This window comes from Salvelinus fontinalis, chromosome 10, assembly GCF_029448725.1.
Source record: "Salvelinus fontinalis isolate EN_2023a chromosome 10, ASM2944872v1, whole genome shotgun sequence".
Lineage (NCBI taxonomy): Eukaryota > Metazoa > Chordata > Actinopteri > Salmoniformes > Salmonidae > Salvelinus > Salvelinus fontinalis.
Window position 1 is genome coordinate 48842928 of NC_074674.1, and position 23103 is coordinate 48866030.

The 23103-nt window shown below is 48.7% G+C and overlaps 1 protein-coding gene across 1 annotated transcript in view; it reads left to right on the forward strand.

Annotated features, from left to right (window-relative positions):
- LOC129864234 (ferroxidase HEPHL1-like) overlaps positions 1-23103 on the forward strand; it is a 101095-nt gene that overhangs the window by 27561 nt on the left and 50431 nt on the right. The window contains exons 5-6 of the mRNA XM_055936941.1: positions 10631-10885; positions 14115-14289. Coding sequence (XP_055792916.1) covers positions 10631-10885; positions 14115-14289 — 430 coding nt within the window. The remainder of the gene's footprint in view (positions 1-10630; positions 10886-14114; positions 14290-23103) is intronic.

Here is a 23103-nt window from a genome sequence, read left to right on the forward strand (position 1 = left end):
CCATCGCACATCTGAAGTCAATGGAATTCTCTGGTTGGAACGTTATTGAAGATTTATGATAAAAACATCGTAAAGATTGATTCAATACATCGTTTGACATGTTTCTACTGACTGTTACGGAACTTTTTGACATTTAGTCTGCTTTTAGTGAACGTGCTTCCTGACTTTGGATTTGTTTACCAAACACGCAAAGAAAAATAGTTATTTGGACATAAATGATGGACATTACCGAACAAAACAAACATTTCTTGTGGAAGTGGGAGTCCTGGGAGTATCCGACGAAGATCAGCAAAGGTAAGTGAAGATTTATAATGCTTTTTATGAGTTTTGTTGACTGCACAATTTGGCGGGTAACTGTATGGCTTGCTTTTGTGGCTGAACGCTGTTCTCAGATTATTGAATATTGTGTTTTTGCCGTAAAGCTTTTAGAAATCTGACACAGCGGTTGCATTAAGAACAAGTGTAACTTTAATTCTATGTAATACATGTATCTTTCATCAAAGTTTATGATGAACATTTCTGTTATTTGACGTGGCTCTCTGCAATTTCTCTGGATATTTTGGAGACATTTCTGAACATGGCGCCAATGTAAACTGAGGTTTTTGGATATAAATATGAACTTAATCGAACAAAACAAACATGTATTGTGTAACATGAAGTCCTATGAGTGTCATCTGATGAAGATCATCAAAGGTTAGTGATTGATTTGATCTCTATTTCTGCTTTTTGTGACTCCTGTCTTTGGCTGGACAAATGGCTGTGTTTTTCTGTGATTTTGCAGTGACCTTTTTATGTCTCTATTTTGGTCAGGGTGTGATTTGGTTGGGCATTCTATGTTCATTTTCTATGTTTTGTATTTCTTTCTGTTTGGCCGGGTGTGGTTCTCAATCAGAGGCAGCTGTCTAACGTTGGTAGGTAGCTTTTCCCCCACCGATGCTTTGTGGGTAGTTATTTTCTGTTTTGTGTTTCTGCACCTGACAGGACTGTTTCGGTTTTCGTTCATTCTCTTTGTTGTTTTTGTTATTAGTGTTCAGTTGTAACAAATTAACATGAACGCTGCGCTTTGGTCCGACTACTCTTCCTCCTCCGACGGAAATCGTTACACCCAACATAATCGTTTGTGGTGCTTTCGCTGTAAAGCTTATTTTGAAATCGGACACTTTGGTGGGATTAACAACAAGATTACCTTTAAAATGGTATAAGATACATGTATGTTTGTTTGAGGAATTTTAATTATGAGATTTCTGTTGTTTGAATTTGGCGCCCTGCACTTTCACTGGCTGGTGTCATATCGATCCCGTTACCGGGATTGCAGCCATAACAAGTTTTAAAGATGAACAATTGAAATCGTGACACAAAGATTAAATACAGTGAATCATTTTTTATTTGTATTTTAATTATTTCACCTTTTATTTAACTAGGCAAGTCAGTTAAATTCTTATTTTCAATGATGGCCTAGGAACAGTGGGTTAACTTCCTGTTCAGGTGCAGAAGGACAGATTTGTACCATGTCAGCTCGGGGATTCGAACTTGCAACCTTTCGGTTACAAGTCCAATGATCTAACCACTAGGCTACCTGCCGCCCCTCCACTCTAACCACTAGGCTACCTGCCGCCCCTCCACTCTAACCACTAGGCTACCTGCCACCCCTCCACTCTAACCACTAGGCTACCTGCCTCCCCTACACTCTAACCACTAGGCTACCTGCCGTCCCTCCACTCTAACCACTAGGCTACCTGCCGCACCTCCACTCTAACCACTAGGCTACCTGCCGCCCCTCCACTCTAACCACTAGGCTACCTGCCACCCCTCCACTCTAACCACTAGGCTACCTGCCTCCCCTCCACTCTAACCACTAGGTTACCTGCCGCCCCTCCACTCTAACCACTAGGCTACCTGCCGCCCCTCCTCTCTAACCAATAGGCTACCTGCCGCCCCTCCACTCTAACCACTAGTCTACCTGCCGCCCCTCCACTCTAAGCACTAGTCTACCTGCCGCCCCTCCACTCTAACCACTAGGACTACCTGCCTCCCCTCCACTCTAACCACTAGTCTACCTGCCGCCCCTCCTCTCTAATCATTAGGCTACCTGCCACCCTTCCACTCTAACCACTAGGCTACCTGCCTCCCCTCCACTCCACTCTAACCATTAGTCTACCTGCCGCCCCTCCTCTCTAGCCACTAGGCTACCTGCCTCCCCTCCGCTCTAACCACTAGTCTACCTGCCGCCCCTCCACTCTAACCACTAGGACTACCTGCCTCCCCTCCACTCTAACCACTAGTCTACCTGCCGCCCCTCCTCTCTAACCATTAGGCTACCTGCCACCCTTCCACTCTAACCACTAGGCTACCTGCCTCCCCTCCACTCCACTCTAACCATTAGTCTACCCGCCTCCCCTCCACTCTAACCACTAGGCTACCCGCCGCCCCTCCACTCTAACCACTAGTCTACCCGCCGCCCCTCCACTCTAACCACTAGTCTACCTGCCGCCCCTCCGCTCTAACCACTAGTCTACCTGCCTCCCCTCCGCTCTAACAGAGCTGTGTGAGAGAGAGAGAGGTAACAGAGCTGTGTGAGAGAGAGAGAGGTAACAGAGCTGTGTGAGAGAGAGAGAGAGAGTTAACAGAGCTGTGTGAGAGAGAGAGAGTTAACAGAGCTGTGTGAGAGAGAGAGAGGTAACAGAGCTGTGTGAGAGAGAGAGAGGTAACAGAGCTGTGTGAGAGAGAGAGAGGTAACAGAGCTGTGTGAGAGAGAGTTAACAGAGCTGTGTGAGAGAGAGAGAGGTAACAGAGCTGTGTGAGAGAGAGGTAACAGAGCTGTGTGAGAGAGAGAGAGTTAACAGAGCTGTGTGAGAGAGAGAGTTAACAGAGCTGTGTGAGAGAGAGTTAACAGAGCTGTGTGAGAGAGAGTTAACAGAGCTGTGTGAGAGAGAGAGAGGTAACAGAGCTGTGTGAGAGAGAGAGGTAACAGAGCTGTGTGAGAGAGAGGTAACAGAGCTGTGTGAGAGAGAGAGAGAGTTAACAGAGCTGTGTGTGAGAGAGAGAGAGGTAACAGAGCTGTGTGAGAGAGTTAACAGAGCTGTGTGAGAGAGAGAGAGAGGTAACAGAGCTGTGTGAGAGAGAGAGAGGTAACAGAGCTGTGTGAGAGAGAGAGAGGTAACAGAGCTGTGTGAGAGAGAGGTAACAGAGCTGTGTGAGAGAGTTAACAGAGCTGTGTGAGAGAGAGAGAGGTAACAGAGCTGTGTGAGAGAGAGAGAGGTAACAGAGCTGTGTGTGCGCAGGTTAAATCTGTTCAGTCTACTGAGGGTGTAGAGGTGCTCCAACTCCCTCATGGCATTTCTCCAGCAAACATTTACACACCTGTGTCTGATTCAGGCAATTAGTGACAGAAGCCAACAATTAGCCAACCTGTTCTAACAAGAAAACATTCAATTAAACACAATCAAGAGGTTGAAGTGAAATGGTGGAATATATATGAAGATATCACTACTAGACGACGGACTCATAACCACACAGGAAACCAGGTCTGTTCACATTGTAACACCCTCTTGTCAGTGCTGGGAACTATGTCAGTTATGGGCATCACCATTGTTTCTGTCTTTCCATCTTCTTGTTGTCCTCTTGCCAGGACTTGTACATGATATACTTTGTGACTGGTAATAAAAGGAGATACGTTCTCAGATCTTCTAATCTGTCATTTAGAAACTGAATATTCTGACTTGCAGGCTGAATACCGTGACAGAATGTCTCCTCTCCTCTCGTCTGTCCTGGCAGCGTGTAAAGGGGACATGTTTGGCAACCTGCCTGCCTAGCTGGTCTAGTGAAATGGATTCTCGGTAACAGATGCTGTGCAGACTCTAGTGCAGTAGAAGCCTTAACCCATTGTTCGCCCGTCTTGCAATAACTGATGGTCCATTGCCGACCCTTCTACGTCCCAGGAGAGTTTTCATCTGTTATCGTGAATACTGACTACTTTCCACCTCAGGACAACAACAGCAACAATCTTGCAATTAGCAAACTGTACAAGGCTATAAACAAGCAGGAAACCATGGACCCAGAGGCTGCTTTTCTTGTTGCCGGCGATTTTTTTTTTTTTTTTAAATTCCGTGATGCCTAACTTTTATCATCACGTCTCCTACACCTCTAGGGGCGATAAAGTTATAGTCCTAGACCACTGTTACTCTTCCCACAAGCATGCATTTAAGGCCCTCCCTCGTCCCCCTTTTGGCAAATAAGATGATGTCTCCCTACTTCTGCTTCCTGTTTCGAAACAGAAGCTCAAACAGGAAGTACCCGCGATGTGCTCTGTAGAGAAATGGTCCTCTGAATCGGGGGCTATGTTGCATGACTGCTTTGCTAGCGCTGTCCGGAATATGTTTCGGGACTTGACGACATTGACCTCCTTCGTCTCGGGCGTCATCGGGAAATGCATCGCCCAACGTCGTCCCCACAGTGAAAGTTACGCTCTTCCCCACAGTGAAAGTTCCGCTCTTCCCCAATCAAAAGCCCTGGATTAACACCGAGCTACGCGCTAAGCTAAAGGACAGAGCTACTGCAATCGCAGTAGCTACCGCCGAGGCTACGGCTGAGGACACGTACAACAAGTCCCACTGCTACGTCCGCAGAGCCATCAAACAGGCAAAAGGACAATATATGGCAACAAGGTGGAATCCTATGACACCGGAGCCGACACTCGACATATGTAGCGCGGACTACAGTCCATTACGGATTACAAAGGTAGACCTAGCCAGGATATATCCAACGATGCCTCTCTACCAGACAAACTCAATGCATTGTATGAAAAAAACAACACTGGGCCATGCACGAGACCCCCCCCTGCCGTCCCAGAGGACTAGGTGATCTCGCTCTACGAAGCCGACGTGAGTAAGGTTTTGGTCACGGAGCCAGACGTTATTCCACGGCGCGTTCTCAGAGCACAGACCAGCTGTGACAAAGGAGATGATTGTGGACTACAGGAAAAAGAGGACCGAGCACGCCCCCATTCTCATCAACGGGGCTGTAGTGGAGCAAATTGAGAGCTTCAAGTTCCTTGGTGTCCACATCACCAACAAACTAACATGGTCCAAGAATACCAAGACAGTCGTGAAAAGGGCACAACAAAAACCTATTCCCCCTCAGGAGACTGAAAATATTTGGCATGGGTCCTCAGATCCTCAAAAGGTTCTACAGCTGCACCATCGAGAGCATCCTGACTGGTTGCATCACTGCCTGGTATAGCAACTGCTCGGCCTCCGACTGCAAGGCACTACAGAGGGTAGTGCATACGGCCCAGTACATCACTATGGCCAAGCTTCCTACCATCCAGGACCTCTATACCAGGCCGCCCTAAGCCACTTTTTCTCCATTTCCGCCTGAATGACGTGCCCAAAGTAAACTGCCTGTAGCTCAGGCCCTGAAGCCTGGATATGCCTATAATTGGTACCATTGGAAAGGAAACACTTTGGAGTTTGTAGAAATGTTAAAATAATGTAGGAAAATATAACACCATAGATATGGTAGGAGAAAATCCAAAGAAAAACCAACTGGATTTTATTGTAGTTGACAGACCATCCTCTTAGAAATGCAACAGAAAGGTCATTTAAAAAAATTAGCTCCCTGGATGCAATTCCTATGTCTTCCACAGGGTATCAGCAGTCTATGTTCAAGGTTTCAGGCTTGTAACTTTAAAAACGAATAACAAATAACAGTTTTAGTAGAAGGACACAGTCTTGGAAATCCATGTTTGCGCGCGCCATGAAGAAATTACGCACCTGCTAAAATTGGTTTCCTATTGAACATACTTCTTTCCATATGAAATATTATAGTTTGATTACATTTTAGGGTGTCTGAGGAGTAGATAGAAACGTATTTTGACTTGTTGAAACAAAGTTTAGGGGTAGATTTTCAGATTCCTATCTCTGCATGTTGAACGAGTGGATTACTCAAATCGATGGCGCCAACTAAACAGACTTTTTGGGATATAAAGAAGGATTTTATCTAACAAAACGACACTACATGTTATAGCTGGGACCCTTTGGATGACAAATCATAGGAAGATTTTCAAAAAGTAAGTGAATATTTTATCTTTATACGTGAATGTATTAAACCTGTGCCGGTGGAAAAATATTTTGATGTGGGGCTCCGTCCTCAAACAATCGCATGGCATGTTTTCGCTGTAATAGCTACTGTAAATCGGACAGTGCAGTTAGATTAACAAGAATTTAAGGTTTCAACCGATATAAGACACTTATATGTACCTAAATGTTTAATATCCATAATTTGTATGATTATTTATTTGAATTGCGCGCCCTCCAGTTTCACAGGAAGTTGTCCCGCTGGACGCCTAGCCTTAAGGAGCCTCATTGAGCGTTCTGCGCTGTGCTCTTGCAATCATCTTTGCAGGACGGCCACTCATAGGGAGAGTAGCAACAGTGCTGAACTTTCTCCATTTATAGACAATTTGTCTTACCGTGGACTGATGAACATCAAGGCTTTTAGAGATACTTTTGTAACCCTTTCCAGCTTTATGCAAGTCAACAATTCTTAATCTTAGAAGTATTCTGAGATCTCTTTTGTTCGAGGCATGGTTCACATCAGGCAATGCTTCTTGTGAATATCAAACTCACATTTTGTGAGTGTTTTTTACAGGGCAGGGTAACTCTCTTACCAACATCTCCAATCTCATCTCATTGATTGGACTCCAGGATAGCTGACTCCTGACTCAAATAGCCTTGGGGTTCACATACGTTTTCCAACCTACACTGTGAATGTTTAAAATGTTGTATTCAATATAGACAAGAAAAATACAATAGTTTGTGTGTTATTAGTTTAAGCAGACTGTGTTTGTCTGTTGTTGTGACTTAGATGAAGATCAGATCACATTTGGTGACCAATTTATGCAGAAATCCAGGTAATTCCAAAGGGTTCACATACTTTTTCTTGCCACTGCATATACAACCACTCCAGAACCTCTGGACATTGAATAAGGTTCTGGTACTGACCTGTATATACAACCACTCCAGGACCCCTGGACATTGAATAAGGTACTGACCTGTATATACAACCACTCCAGTACCCCTGGACATTGAATAAGGTTCTGGTACTGACCTGTATATACAACCACTCCAGGACCCCTGGACATTGAATAAGGTACTGACCTGTATATACAACCACTCCAGAACCCCTGGACATTGAATAAGGTTCTGACCTGTATATACAACCACTCCAGTACCTCTGGACATTGAATACGGTACTGACCTGTATATACAACCACTCCAGGACCCCTGGACATTGAATAAGGTACTGACCTGTATATACAACCACTCCAGTACCCCTGGACATTGAATAAGGTACTGGTACTGACCTGTATATACAACCACTCCAGAACCCCTGGACATTGAATAAGGTTCTGACCTGTATATACAACCACTCCAGAACCCCTGGACATTGAATAAGGTACTGACCTGTATATACAACCACTCCAGAACCCCTGGACATTGAATAAGGTACTGACCTGTATATACAACCACTCCAGAACCCCTGGACATTGAATAAGGTACTGACCTGTATATACAACCACTCCAGAACCCCTGGACACTGAATAAGGTACTGGTACTGACCTGTATATACACACAACCACTCCAGAACCCCTGGACATTGAATAAGGTACTGGTACTGACCTGCATATACAACCACTCCAGAACCCCTGGACATTGAATAAGGTTCTGACCTGTATATACAACCACTCCAGTACCCCTGGACATTGAATAAGGTTCTGGTACTGACCTGTATATACAACCACTCCAGAACCCCTGGACATTGAATAAGGTTCTGGTACTGACCTGTATATACAACCACTCCAGAACCCCTGGACATTGAATACGGTTCTGGTCTGTATATACAACCACTCCAGAACCCCTGGACATTGAATAAGGTACTGACCTGTATATACAACCACTCCAGAACCCCTGGACATTGAATAAGGTACTGACCTGTATATACAACCACTCCAGAACCCCTGGTACTGAATAAGGTACTGACCTGTATATACAACCACTCCAGAACCCCTAGACATTGAATAAGGTTCTGACCTGTATATACAACCACTCCAGAACCCCTGGACATTGAATAAGGTACTGACCTGTATATACAACCACTCCAGAACCCCTGGACATTGAATAAGGTTCTGGTACTGACCTGTATATACAACCACTCCAGAACCCCTGGACATTGAATAAGGTTCTGGTACTGACCTGTATATACAACCACTCCAGAACCCCTGGACATTGAATAAGGTTCTGGTCTGTATATACAACCACTCCAGAACCCCTGGACATTGAATAAGGTACTGACCTGTATATACAACCACTCCAGAACCCCTGGACATTGAATAAGGTACTGACCTGTATATACAACCACTCCAGAACCCCTGGACATTGAATAAGGTACTGACCTGTATATACAACCACTCCAGTACCCCTGGACATTGAATAAGGTTCTGGTACTGACCTGTATATACAACCACTCCAGAACCCCCGGACATTGAATAAGGTTCTGGTACTGACCTGTATATACAACCACTCCAGAACCTCTGGACATTGAATAAGGTACTGACCTGTATATACAACCACTCCAGAACCCCTGGACATTGAATAAGGTTCTGACCTGTATATACAACCACTCCAGTACCCCTGGACATTGAATAAGGTTCTGGTACTGACCTGTATATACAACCACTCCAGAACCCCTGGACATTGAATAAGGTTCTGGTACTGACCTGTATATACAACCACTCCAGTACCCCTGGACATTGAATAAGGTTCTGACCTGTATATACAACCACTCCAGTACCCCTGGACATTGAATAAGGTACTGACCTGTATATACAACCACTCCAGAACCCCTGGACATTGAATAAGGTACTGGTACTGACCTGTATATACAACCACTCCAGAACCCCTGGACATTGAATAAGGTTCTGGTACTGACCTGTATATACAACCACTCCAGAACCCCTGGACATTGAATAAGGTACTGACCTGTATATACAACCACTCCAGAACCCCTGGACATTGAATAAGGTACTGACCTGTATATACAACCACTCCAGAACCCCTGGACATTGAATAAGGTACTGACCTGTATATACAACCACTCCAGAACCCCTGGACATTGAATAAGGTACTGACCTGTATATACAACCACTCCAGAACCCCTGGACACTGAATAAGGTACTGACCTGTATATACAACCACTCCAGAACCCCTGGACATTGAATAAGGTTCTGGTACTGACCTGTATATACAACCACTCCAGAACCCCTGGACATTGAATAAGGTACTGGTACTGACCTGTATATACAACCACTCCAGAACCCCTGGACATTGAATAAGGTACTGGTACTGACCTGTATATACAACCACTCCAGAACCCCTGGACATTGAATAAGGTACTGACCTGTATATACAACCACTCCAGAACCCCTGGACATTGAATAAGGTACTGACCTGTATATACAACCACTCCAGCACCCCTGGACATTGAATAAGGTACTGACCTGTATATACAACCACTCCAGCACCCCTGAACATTGAATAAGGTACTGGTACTGACCTGTATATACAACCACTCCAGAACCTCTGGACATTGAATAAGGTACTGACCTGTATATACAACCACTCCAGTACCCCTGGACATTGAATAAGGTACTGGTACTGACCTGTATATACAACCACTCCAGTACCCCTGGACATTGAATAAGGTACTGACCTGTATATACTTTAACTCTCATCGTAGTTCTATGGTGTTTATTATTTGTACTTAAAAATATATATTTTCTATTTTCTACTATTATTATTATCACTGCGTTGCTGGGAAAGAGGTCTGAAGGTAGAATGTCCCTGTAGTGTTTTACACCTGTTGTATCCCGTGGTGTATCCCGTGAACGTGGAGAACTTCAAATTATCTGTATCTCGTCTCTGCTTTTCTTTCCTCCTCCTCTCCTCATCCTCTCCTCATCCTCTCCTCCTATACTCATCCTCTCCTCATCATCCTCCTCTCCTCCTCTCCTCTCGTCCTCCTCTCCTCATCCTCTCTTCCTCTCCTCATCCTCCTCTCCTCCTCCTCTCCTCCTCCTCTCCTCATCCTCTCCTCCTATACTCATCCTCTCCTCATCATCCTCCTCTCATCCTCTCCTCCTCTCCTCTCGTCCTCCTCTCCTCATCCTCTCCTCCTCATCCTCTCTTCCTCTCCTTCCTCTCCTCTTCCTCTCCTCTTCCTCTCCTCATCCTCCTCCTCTCCTCATCCTCCTCTCCTCCTCCTCTCCTCCTCCTCTCCTCATCCTCTCCTCCTATACTCATCCTCTCCTCATCATCCTCCTCTCATCCTCTCCTCCTCTCCTCTCGTCCTCCTCTCCTCATCCTCTCCTCCTCATCCTCTCTTCCTCTCCTTCCTCTCCTCTTCCTCTCCTCCTCCTCTCCTCTTCCTCTCCTCTTCCTCTCCTCTTCCTCTCCTCTTCCTCTCCTCATCCTCCTCTCCTCCTCCTCCTCTCATCCTCATCGTCTCCTCATCCTCTCCCCCTCCTCCTCCCCTCCTCTCCTCTTCTAATCTCTTCCTCCTCTCCTTTCCTCAGCCATAAATGGGTATATGTATGGTAACCTGCTTCACATGGAGCTGTGCCAGGGTCGCACGGTGGCATGGCACCTGTTTGGGATGGGCAACGAGGTGGACATACACTCCGCGTACTTCCAGGGCAACACCCTATTGGACCGCGGTCACCGTGCCGACACACTCAGCCTGTTCCCGGCAACCTTCGCCACCGCGGCGATGGTTCCCTTGGCGACCGGGAAATGGCTGCTGAGCTGTCAGGTCAACGACCATCTACAGGGTAAGTCACAAGACCCCAAACACCTGACCTCTGACCCCTGACCTACCAACCACTAACCTATCATTGACCACTGAGCATGTATTGTTGATTGTAATCTAATCTGCCTGACAACCTTCAGAGGTAGACAGGGACTCGTGTGGCCAGATTTCTGACTAGTGGAGCTGAATAAGGTGTGTTAAAGTAGGAATGGAGCAAAAACCTGCACAACCAGTATCTGGCCACACTAGACCTAGTTAGATATGACAGTAGTTCCAACCAGTATCAGGCCACACTAGACCTAGTTAGATATGACAGTAGACTCTGACCACACTAGACCTAGTTAGATATGACAGTAGTTCCAACCAGTATCAGGCCATACTAGACCTAGTTAGATATGACAGTAGTTCCAACCAGTATCAGGCCACACTAGACCTAGTTAGATATGACAGTAGTTCCACTCAGTATCTGGCCACACTAGACCTAGTTAGATATGACAGTAGTTCCAACCAGTATCAGGCCACACTAGACCTAGTTAGATATGACAGTAGTTCCAACCAGTATCTGGCCACACTAGACCTAGTTAGATATGACAGGAGACTCCAACCATTATCTGGCCACACTAGACCTAGTTAGATATGACAGGAGACTCCAACCATTATCTGGCCACACTAGACCTAGTTAGATATGACAGGAGACTACAACCATTATCTGGCCACACTAGACCTAGTTAGATATGACAGGAGACTCCAACCAGCATCTGGCCACACTAGACCTAGTTAGATATGACAGTAGTTCCAACCCCCACACTAGACCTAGTTAGATATGACAGTAGACTCGAACCATTATCAGGCCACACTGACCTAGTTAGATATGACAGTAGACTCCAACCATTATCTGGCCACACTAGACCTAGTTAGATATGACAGGTTCCAACCAGTATCAGGCCACACTAGACCTAGTTAGATATGACAGGGTCCAACCAGTATCAGGCCACACTAGACCTAGTTAGATATGACAGTAGTTCCAACCAGTATCAGGCCACACTAGACCTAGTTAGATATGACAGTAGTTCCAACCAGTATCTGGCCACACTAGACCTAGTTAGATATGACAGTAGTTCCAACCAGTATCAGGCCACACTAGACCTAGTTAGATATGACAGTAGTTCCAACCAGTATCAGGCCACACTAGACCTAGTTAGATATGACAGGTTCCAACCAGTATCAGGCCACACTAGACCTAGTTAGATATGACAGTAGTTCCAACCAGTATCAGGCCACACTAGACCTAGTTAGATATGAACGGTTCCAACCAGTATCAGGCCACACTAGACCTAGTTAGATATGACAGTAGTTCTAACCATTATCAGGCCACACTAGACCTAGTTAGATATGACAGGAGGTTCCAACCAGTATCAGGCCACACTAGACCTAGTTAGATATGACATTAGTTCCAACCAGTATCAGGCCACACTAGACCTAGTTAGATATGACAGGTTCCAACCAGTATCAGGCCACACTAGACCTAGTTAGATATGACAGGTTCCAACCAGTATCAGGCCACACTAGACCTAGTTAGATATGACAGTAGTTCCAACCAGTATCAGGCCACACTAGACCTAGTTAGATATGACAGGAGGTTCCAACCAGTATCAGGCCACACTAGACCTAGTTAGATATGACATTAGTTCCAACCAGTATCAGGCCACACTAGACCTAGTTAGATATGACATTAGTTCCAACCAGTATCAGGCCACACTAGACCTAGTTAGATATGAACGGTTCCAACCAGTATCAGGCCACACTAGACCTAGTTAGATATGACATTAGTTCCAACCAGTATCAGGCCACACTAGACCTAGTTAGATATGAACGGTTCCAACCAGTATCAGGCCACACTAGACCTAGTTAGATATGACATTAGTTCCAACCAGTATCAGGCCACACTAGACCTAGTTAGATATGACAGGTAGTTCCAACCAGTATCTGACCACACTAGACCTAGTTAGATATGAACGGTTCCAACCAGTATCAGGCCACACTAGACCTAGTTAGATATGACAGTAGTTCTAACCAGTATCAGGCCACACTAGACCTAGTTAGATATGACAGGAGGTTCCAACCAGTATCAGGCCACACTAGACCTAGTTAGATATGACATTAGTTCCAACCAGTATCAGGCCACACTAGACCTAGTTAGATATGACATTAGTTCCAACCAGTATCAGGCCACACTAGACCTAGTTAGATATGAACGGTTCCAACCAGTATCAGGCCACACTAGACCTAGTTAGATATGACATTAGTTCCAACCAGTATCAGGCCACACTAGACCTAGTTAGATATGAACGGTTCCAACCAGTATCTGGCCACACTAGACCTAGTTAGATATGACAGGAGACTCCAACCCCCACACTAGACCTAGTTAGATATGACAGTAGTTCCAACCAGTATCAGGCCACACTAGACCTAGTTAGATATGACAGTAGACTCCAACCATTATCTGGCCACACTAGACCTAGTTAGATATGACAGTAGACTCTGACCACACTAGACCTAGTTAGATATGACAGTATTTCCAACCATTATCTGGCCACACTAGACCTAGTTAGATATGACAGGAGACTCCAACCCCCACACTAGACCTAGTTAGATATGACAGTAGTTCCAACCAGTATCAGGCCACACTAGACCTAGTTAGATATGACATTAGTTCCAACCAGTATCTGGCCACACTAGACCTAGTTAGATATGACAGGAGACTCCAACCATTATCTGGCCACACTAGACCTAGTTAGATATGACAGGTAGTTCCAACCATTATCTGGCCACACTAGACCTAGTTAGATATGACAGGGTCCAACCAGTATCAGGCCACACTAGACCTAGTTAGATATGACATTAGTTCCAACCAGTATCAGGCCACACTAGACCTAGTTAGATATGACAGTAGTTCCAACCAGTAAGCTTTCCTTCCCAGGGGGGTAATTCAGTTCACTATGTGGTTCTTAATGACAGGCTGTATAACTCTGGCCTGTTCTCACTCTGTCCCGTCCTTACCTTTGTGTGTGTGTGTGTGTGTGTGTGTGTGTGTGTGTGTGTGTGTGTGTGTGTGTGTGCACGTCTGTGTGTGTGTGTGTGTGTGTGTGTGTGTGTGTGTGTGTGTGTGTGTGTGTGTGTATGTATATATATATATATATATATATATATATATATATATATATATATATATATATATATATATATCTCAGCCGGTATGCAGGCGCTGTATGAGGTGGTATCCTGTGATGATGGTAACAGCCCCTCAGCAGCCCCCCCTGCTGGCCCAGTCAGGAAGTACTACCTGGCAGCAGAGACTGTCACCTGGGACTATGCTCCTACCGGCATGGACACACACACCAACCTCGCCCTCACACTACCTGACAGGTAACACACACACCAACCTCTCCCTCACACTGCCCTACAGGTAACACACACACCAACCTCTCCCCCACACTGCCCTACAGGTAACACACACACACACCAACCTCTCCCTCACACTACCTGACAGGTAACACACACACCAACCTCTCCCTCACACTACCTGACAGGTAACACACACACCAACCTCTCCCCCACACTGCCCTACAGGTAACACACACACACACCAACCTCTACCTCACACTGCCTGACAGGTAACACACACACACACCAACCTCTACCTCACACTGCCCTACAGGTAACACACACACCAACCTCTCCCTCACACTGCCTGACAGGTAACACACACACACACCAACCTCTACCTCACACTGCCCTACAGGTAACACACACACCAACCTCTACCTCACACTGCCCTACAGGTAACACACACACCAACCTCGCTCTCACACTGCCTGACAGGTAACACACACACTAACCTCTCCCTCACACTACCTGACAGGTAACACACACACCAACTTCTCCCTCACACTGCCTGACAGGTAACACACACACCAACCTCTCCCTCACACTGCCCTACAGGTAACACACACACCAACCTCTCCCTCACACTGCCCTACAGGTAACACACACACCAACCTCTCCCTCACACTGCCCTACAGGTAACACACACACCAACCTCTCCCTCACACTGCCCTACAGGTAACACACACACCAACCTCTCCCACACACTGCCCTACAGGTAACACACACACCAACCTCTACCTCACACTGCCCTACAGGTAACACACACACACACACCAACCTCTCCCTCACACTGCCTGACAGGTAACACACACACCAACCTCTCCCTCACACTACCTGACAGGTAACACACACACCAACCTCTCCCTCACACTGCCCTACAGGTAACACACACACACACCTCTCCCTCACACTGCCCTACAGGTAACACACACACCAACCTCTACCTCACACTGCCCTACAGGTAACACACACACACACCTCTCCCTCATACTGCCCTACAGGTAACACACACACCAACCTCTACCTCACACTGCCAGACAGGTAACACACACACCAACCTCTACCTCACACTGCCCTACAGGTAACACACACACACACACCAACCTCTCCCTCACACTGCCCTACAGGTAACACACACACCAACCTCTCCCTCACACTGCCCTACAGGTAACACACACACCAACCTCTCCCTCACACTGCCCTACAGGTAACACACACACACACCTCTCCCTCACACTGCCCTACAGGTAACACACACACCAACCTCTCTCTCACACTGCCCTACAGGTAACACACACACCAACCTCTCCCTCACACTGCCCTACAGGTAACACACACACCAACCTCTCCCTCACACTGCCCTACAGGTAACACACACACACACCTCTCCCTCACACTGCCTGACAGGTAACACACACACTAACCTCTCCCTCACACTGCCCTACAGGTAACACACACACACACCTCTCCCTCACACTGTCCTACAGGTAACACACACACCAACCTCTCCCTCACGCTGCCCTACAGGTAACACACACACCAACCTCTCCCTCATACTGCCCTACAGGTAACACACACACCAACCTCTCCCTCACACTGCCCTACAGGTAACACACACACCAACCTCTCCCTCACACTGCCTGACAGGTAACACACACACCAACCTCTCCCTCAGACTGCCCTACAGGTAACACACACACCAACCTCTCCCTCAGACTACCTGACAGGTAACACACACACCAACCTCTCCCTCACACTGCCTGACAGGTAACACACACACACACCAACCTCTCCCTCATACTGCCTGACAGGTAACACACACACACACCAACCTCTCCCTCATACTGCCTGACAGGTAACACACACACCAACCTCTCCCTCACACTACCTGACAGGTAACACACACACCAACCTCTCCCTCACACTGCCTGACAGGTAACACACACACCAACCTCTCCCTCACACTGCCTGACAGGTAACACACACACACACCAACCTCTCCCTCACACTGCCTGACAGGTAACACACACACCAACCTCTCCCTCACACTGCCTGACAGGTAACACACACACCAACCTCTCCCCCACACTGCCTGACAGGTAACACACACACCAACCTCTCCCTCACACTGCCCTACAGGTAACACACACACCAACCTCTCCCTCATACTGCCCTACAGGTAACACACACACCAACCTCTCCCTCATACTGCCTGACAGGTAACACACACACACACCTCTCCCTCACACTGCCTGACAGGTAACACACACACACCAACCTCTCCCTCACACTGCCTGACAGGTAACACACACACACCAACCTCTCCCTCACACTGCCCTACAGGTAACACACACACCAACCTCTCCCTCACACTGCCCTACAGGTAACACACACACCAACCTCTCCCTCACACTGCCTGACAGGTAACACACACACCAACCTCTCCCTCACACTGCCTGACAGGTAACACACACACCAGCCTCTCCCTCACACTGCCTAACAGGTAACACACACACCAACCTCTCCCTCACACTGCTCTACAGGTAACACACACACCAACCTCTCCCTCATACTGCCCTACAGGTAACACACACACCAACCTCTCCCTCACACTGCCCTACAGGTAACACACACACCAACCTCTCCCTCATACTGCCCTACAGGTAACACACACACCAACCTCTCCCTCACGCTGCCCTACAGGTAACACACACACCAACCTCTCCCTCACACTGCCTGACAGGTAACACACACACCAACCTCTCCCTCACACTGCCCTACAGGTAACACACACACCAACCTCTCCCTCACACTGCCTGACAGGTAACACACACACCAACCTCTCCCTCACACTGCCTGACAGGTAACACACACACACACCAACCTCTCTCTCACACTGCCTGACAGGTAACACACACACACACCAACCTCTCCCTCACACTGCCCTACAGGTAACACACACACCAACCTCTCCCTCATACTGCCCTACAGGTAACACACACACCAACCTCTCCCTCACACTGCCCTACAGGTAACACACACACACACCAACCCTCTCCCTCACACTGCCCTACAGGTAACACACACACCAACCTCTCCCTCACACTGCCCTACAGGTAACACACACACCAACCTCTCCCTCACACTGCCCTACAGGTAACACACACACCAACCTCTCCCTCACGCTGCCCTACAGGTAACACACACACCAACCTCTCCCTCACGCTGCCCTACAGGTAACACACACACCAACCTCTCCCTCACACTGCCTGACAGGTAACACACACACCAACCTCTCCCTCACACTGCCTGACAGGTAACACACACACACCAACCTCTCTCTCACACTGCCTGACAGGTAACACACACACCAACCTCTCCCTCACACTGCCTGACAGGTAACACACACACCAACCTCTCCCTCATACTGCTCTACAGGTAACACACACACCAACCTCTCCCTCATACTGCCTGACAGGTAACACACACACCAACCTCTCCCTCACGCTGCCCTACAGGTAACACACACACCAACCTCTCCCTCACGCTGCCCTACAGGTAACACACACACCAACCTCTCCCTCATACTGCCCTACAGGTAACACACACACCAACCTCTCCCTCACGCTGCCCTACAGGTAACACACACACCAACCTCTCCCTCACACTGCCTGACAGGTAACACACACACCAACCTCTCCCTCACACTGCCTGACAGGTAACACACACACACCAACCTCTCTCTCACACTGCCTGACAGGTAACACACACACCAACCTCTCCCTCACACTGCCCTACAGGTAACACACACACCAACCTCTCCCTCATACTGCCTGACAGGTAACACACACACCAACCTCTCCCTCACACTACCTGACAGGTAACACACACACCAACCTCTCCCTCACACTGCCTGACAGGTAACACACACACCAACCTCTCCCTCACACTGCCCTACAGGTAACACACACACACACCAACCTCTCCCTCATACTGCCCTACAGGTAACACACACACACACCAACCTCTCCCTCATACTGCCCTACAGGTAACACACACACACACCAACCTCTCCCTCACACTGCCCTACAGGTAACACACACACACACCAACCTCTATCTCACACTGCCTGACAGGTAACACACACACCAACCTCTCCCTCACACTGCCCTACAGGTAACACACACACACACCAACCTCTCCCTCACACTGCCTGACAGGTAACACACACACCAACCTCTCCCTCACACTGTCCTACAGGTAACACACACACCAACCTCTCCCTCATACTGCCCTACAGGTAACACACACACCAACCTCTCCCTCATACTGCCCTACAGGTAACACACACACCAACCTCTCCCTCACACTGCCCTACAGGTAACACACACACCAACCTCTCCCTCATACTGCCCTACAGGTAACACACACACCAACCTCTCCCTCACACTGCCTGACAGGTAACACACACACCAACCTCTCCCTCACACTGCCTGACAGGTAACACACACACCAACCTCTCCCTCACACTGCCCTACAGGTAACACACACACTAACCTCTCCCTCACACTGCCTGACAGGTAACACACACACCAACCTCTCCCTCACACTGCCTGACAGGTAACACACACACCAACCTCTCCCTCACACTGCCTGACAGGTAACACACACACCAACCTCTCCCTCACACTGCCTGACAGGTAACACACACACCAACCTCTCCCTCACACTACCTGACAGGTAACACACACACCAACCTCTCCCTCACACTGCCTGACAGGTAACACACACACCAACCTCTCCCTCATACTGCCCTACAGGTAACACACACACCAACCTCTCCCTCACACTGCCTGACAGGTAACACACACACCAACCTCTCCCTCACACTGCCCTACAGGTAACACACACACTAACCTCTCCCTCACACTGCCTGACAGGTAACACACACACCAACCTCTCCCTCACACTGCCTGACAGGTAACACACACACCAACCTCTCCCTCACACTGCCTGACAGGTAACACACACACCAACCTCTCCCTCACACTGCCTGACAGGTAACACACACACCAACCTCTCCCTCACACTACCTGACAGGTAACACACACACCAACCTCTCCCTCACACTGCCTGACAGGTAACACACACACCAACCTCTCCCTCACACTGCCTGACAGGTAACACACACACCAACCTCTCCCTCATACTGCCCTACAGGTAACACACACACCAACCTCTCCCTCACACTGCCTGACAGGTAACACACACACCAACCTCTCCCTCACACTGCCCTACAGGTAACACACACACCAACCTCTCCCTCACACTGCCTGACAGGTAACACACACACCAACCTCTCTCTCACACTGCCTGACAGGTAACACACACACACACCAACCTCTCCCTCACACTGCCTGACAGGTAACACACACACACACCAACCTCTCTCTCACACTGCCTGACAGGTAACACACACACACCAACCTCTCCCTCACACTGCCCTACAGGTAACACACACACCAACCTCTCCCTCACACTGCCTGACAGGTAACACACACACCAACCTCTCCCTCACACTGCCTGACAGGTAACACACACACCAACCTCTCCCTCACACTGCCCTACAGGTAACACACACACCAACCTCTCCCTCACACTGCCAGACAGGTAACACACACACCAACCTCTACCTCACACTGCCCTACAGGTAACACACACACACACACCAACCTCTCCCTCACACTGCCTGACAGGTAACACACACACCAACCTCTCCCTCACACTGCCCTACAGGTAACACACACACCAACCTCTCCCTCACACTGCCCTACAGGTAACACACACACCAACCTCTCCCTCACACTGCCCTACAGGTAACACACACACCAACCTCTCCCTCACACTGCCCTACAGGTAACACACACACTAACCTCTCCCTCACACTGCCTGACAGGTAACACACACACCAACCTCTCCCTCACACTGCCTGACAGGTAACACACACACACACACCTCTCCCTCACACTGCCTGACAGGTAACACACACACCAACCTCTCCCTCACACTGCCTGACAGGTAGCACACACACCAACCTCTCCCTCACACTACCTGACAGGTAACACACACACCAACCTCTCCCTCACACTACCTGACAGGTAACACACACACCAACCTCTCCCTCACACTGCCTGACAGGTAACACACACACCAACCTCTCCCTCACACTGCCTGACAGGTAACACACACACCAACCTCTCTCTCACACTGCCTGACAGGTAACACACACCAACCTCTCCCTCACACTGCTCTACCGGTAACACACACACACACCAACCTCTATCTCACACTGCCTGACAGGTAACACACACACCAACCTCTATCTCACTCTACCTGACAGGTAACACACACACCAACCTCTCCCTCACACTGCCCTACAGGTAACACACACACACACCAACCTCTCCCTCACACTGCCTGACAGGTAACACACACACCAACCTCTCCCTCACACTGTCCTACAGGTAACACACACACCAACCTCTCCCTCATACTGCCCTACAGGTAACACACACACCAACCTCTCCCTCATACTGCCCTACAGGTAACACACACACCAACCTCTCCCTCACACTGCCCTACAGGTAACACACACACCAACCTCTCCCTCATACTGCCCTACAGGTAACACACACACCAACCTCTCCCTCACACTGCCTGACAGGTAACACACACACCAACCTCTCCCTCACACTGCCTGACAGGTAACACACACACCAACCTCTCCCTCACACTGCCCTACAGGTAACACACACACACACCAACCTCTATCTCACACTGCCTGACAGGTAACACACACACCAACCTCTCCCTCACACTGCCCTACAGGTAACACACACACCAACCTCTCCCTCACACTGCCTGACAGGTAACACACACACCAACCTCTATCTCACACTACCTGACAGGTAACACACACACCAACCTCTCCCTCACACTGCCCTACAGGTAACACACACACACACCAACCTCTATCTCACACTGCCTGACAGGTAACACACACACCAACCTCTATCTCACACTACCTGACAGGTAACACACACACCAACCTCTCCCTCACACTGCCCTACAGGTAACACACACACACACCAACCTCTCTCTCACACTGCCCTACAGGTAACACACACACCAACCTCTCCCTCACACTGCCTGACAGGTAACACACACACCAACCTCTCCCTCACACTGCCCTACAGGTAACACACACACCAACCTCTCCCTCACACTGCCTGACAGGTAACACACACACCAACCTCTCCCTCACACTGCCCTACAGGTAACACACACACTAACCTCTCCCTCACACTGCCTGACAGGTAACACACACACCAACCTCTCCCTCACACTGCCTGACAGGTAACACACACACCAACCTCTCCCTCACACTGCCTGACAGGTAACACACACACCAACCTCTCCCTCACACTGCCTGACAGGTAACACACACACCAACCTCTCCCTCACACTACCTGACAGGTAACACACACACCAACCTCTCCCTCACACTGCCTGACAGGTAACACACACACCAACCTCTCCCTCATACTGCCCTACAGGTAACACACACACCAACCTCTCCCTCACACTGCCTGACAGGTAACACACACACCAACCTCTCCCTCACACTGCCCTACAGGTAACACACACACCAACCTCTCCCTCACACTGCCTGACAGGTAACACACACACCAACCTCTCTCTCACACTGCCTGACAGGTAACACACACACACACCAACCTCTCCCTCACACTGCCTGACAGGTAACACACACACACACCAACCTCTCTCTCACACTGCCTGACAGGTAACACACACACCAACCTCTCCCTCACACTGCCCTACAGGTAACACACACACCAACCTCTCCCTCACACTGCCTGACAGGTAACACACACACCAACCTCTCCCTCACACTGCCTGACAGGTAACACACACACCAACCTCTCCCTCACACTGCCCTACAGGTAACACACACACCAACCTCTCCCTCACACTGCCAGACAGGTAACACACACACCAACCTCTACCTCACACTGCCCTACAGGTAACACACACACACACACCAACCTCTCCCTCACACTGCCTGACAGGTAACACACACACCAACCTCTCCCTCACACTGCCCTACAGGTAACACACACACCAACCTCTCCCTCACACTGCCCTACAGGTAACACACACACCAACCTCTCCCTCACACTGCCCTACAGGTAACACACACACCAACCTCTCCCTCACACTGCCCTACAGGTAACACACACACTAACCTCTCCCTCACACTGCCTGACAGGTAACACACACACCAACCTCTCCCTCACACTGCCTGACAGGTAACACACACACACACACCTCTCCCTCACACTGCCTGACAGGTAACACACACACCAACCTCTCCCTCACACTGCCTGACAGGTAGCACACACACCAACCTCTCCCTCACACTACCTGACAGGTAACACACACACCAACCTCTCCCTCACACTACCTGACAGGTAACACACACACCAACCTCTCCCTCACACTGCCTGACAGGTAACACACACACCAACCTCTCCCTCACACTGCCTGACAGGTAACACACACACCAACCTCTCTCTCACACTGCCTGACAGGTAACACACACCAACCTCTCCCTCACACTGCTCTACCGGTAACACACACACCAACCTCTCCCTCACACTGCCCTACAGGTAACACACACACCAACCTCTCCCTCACACTGCCCTACAGGTA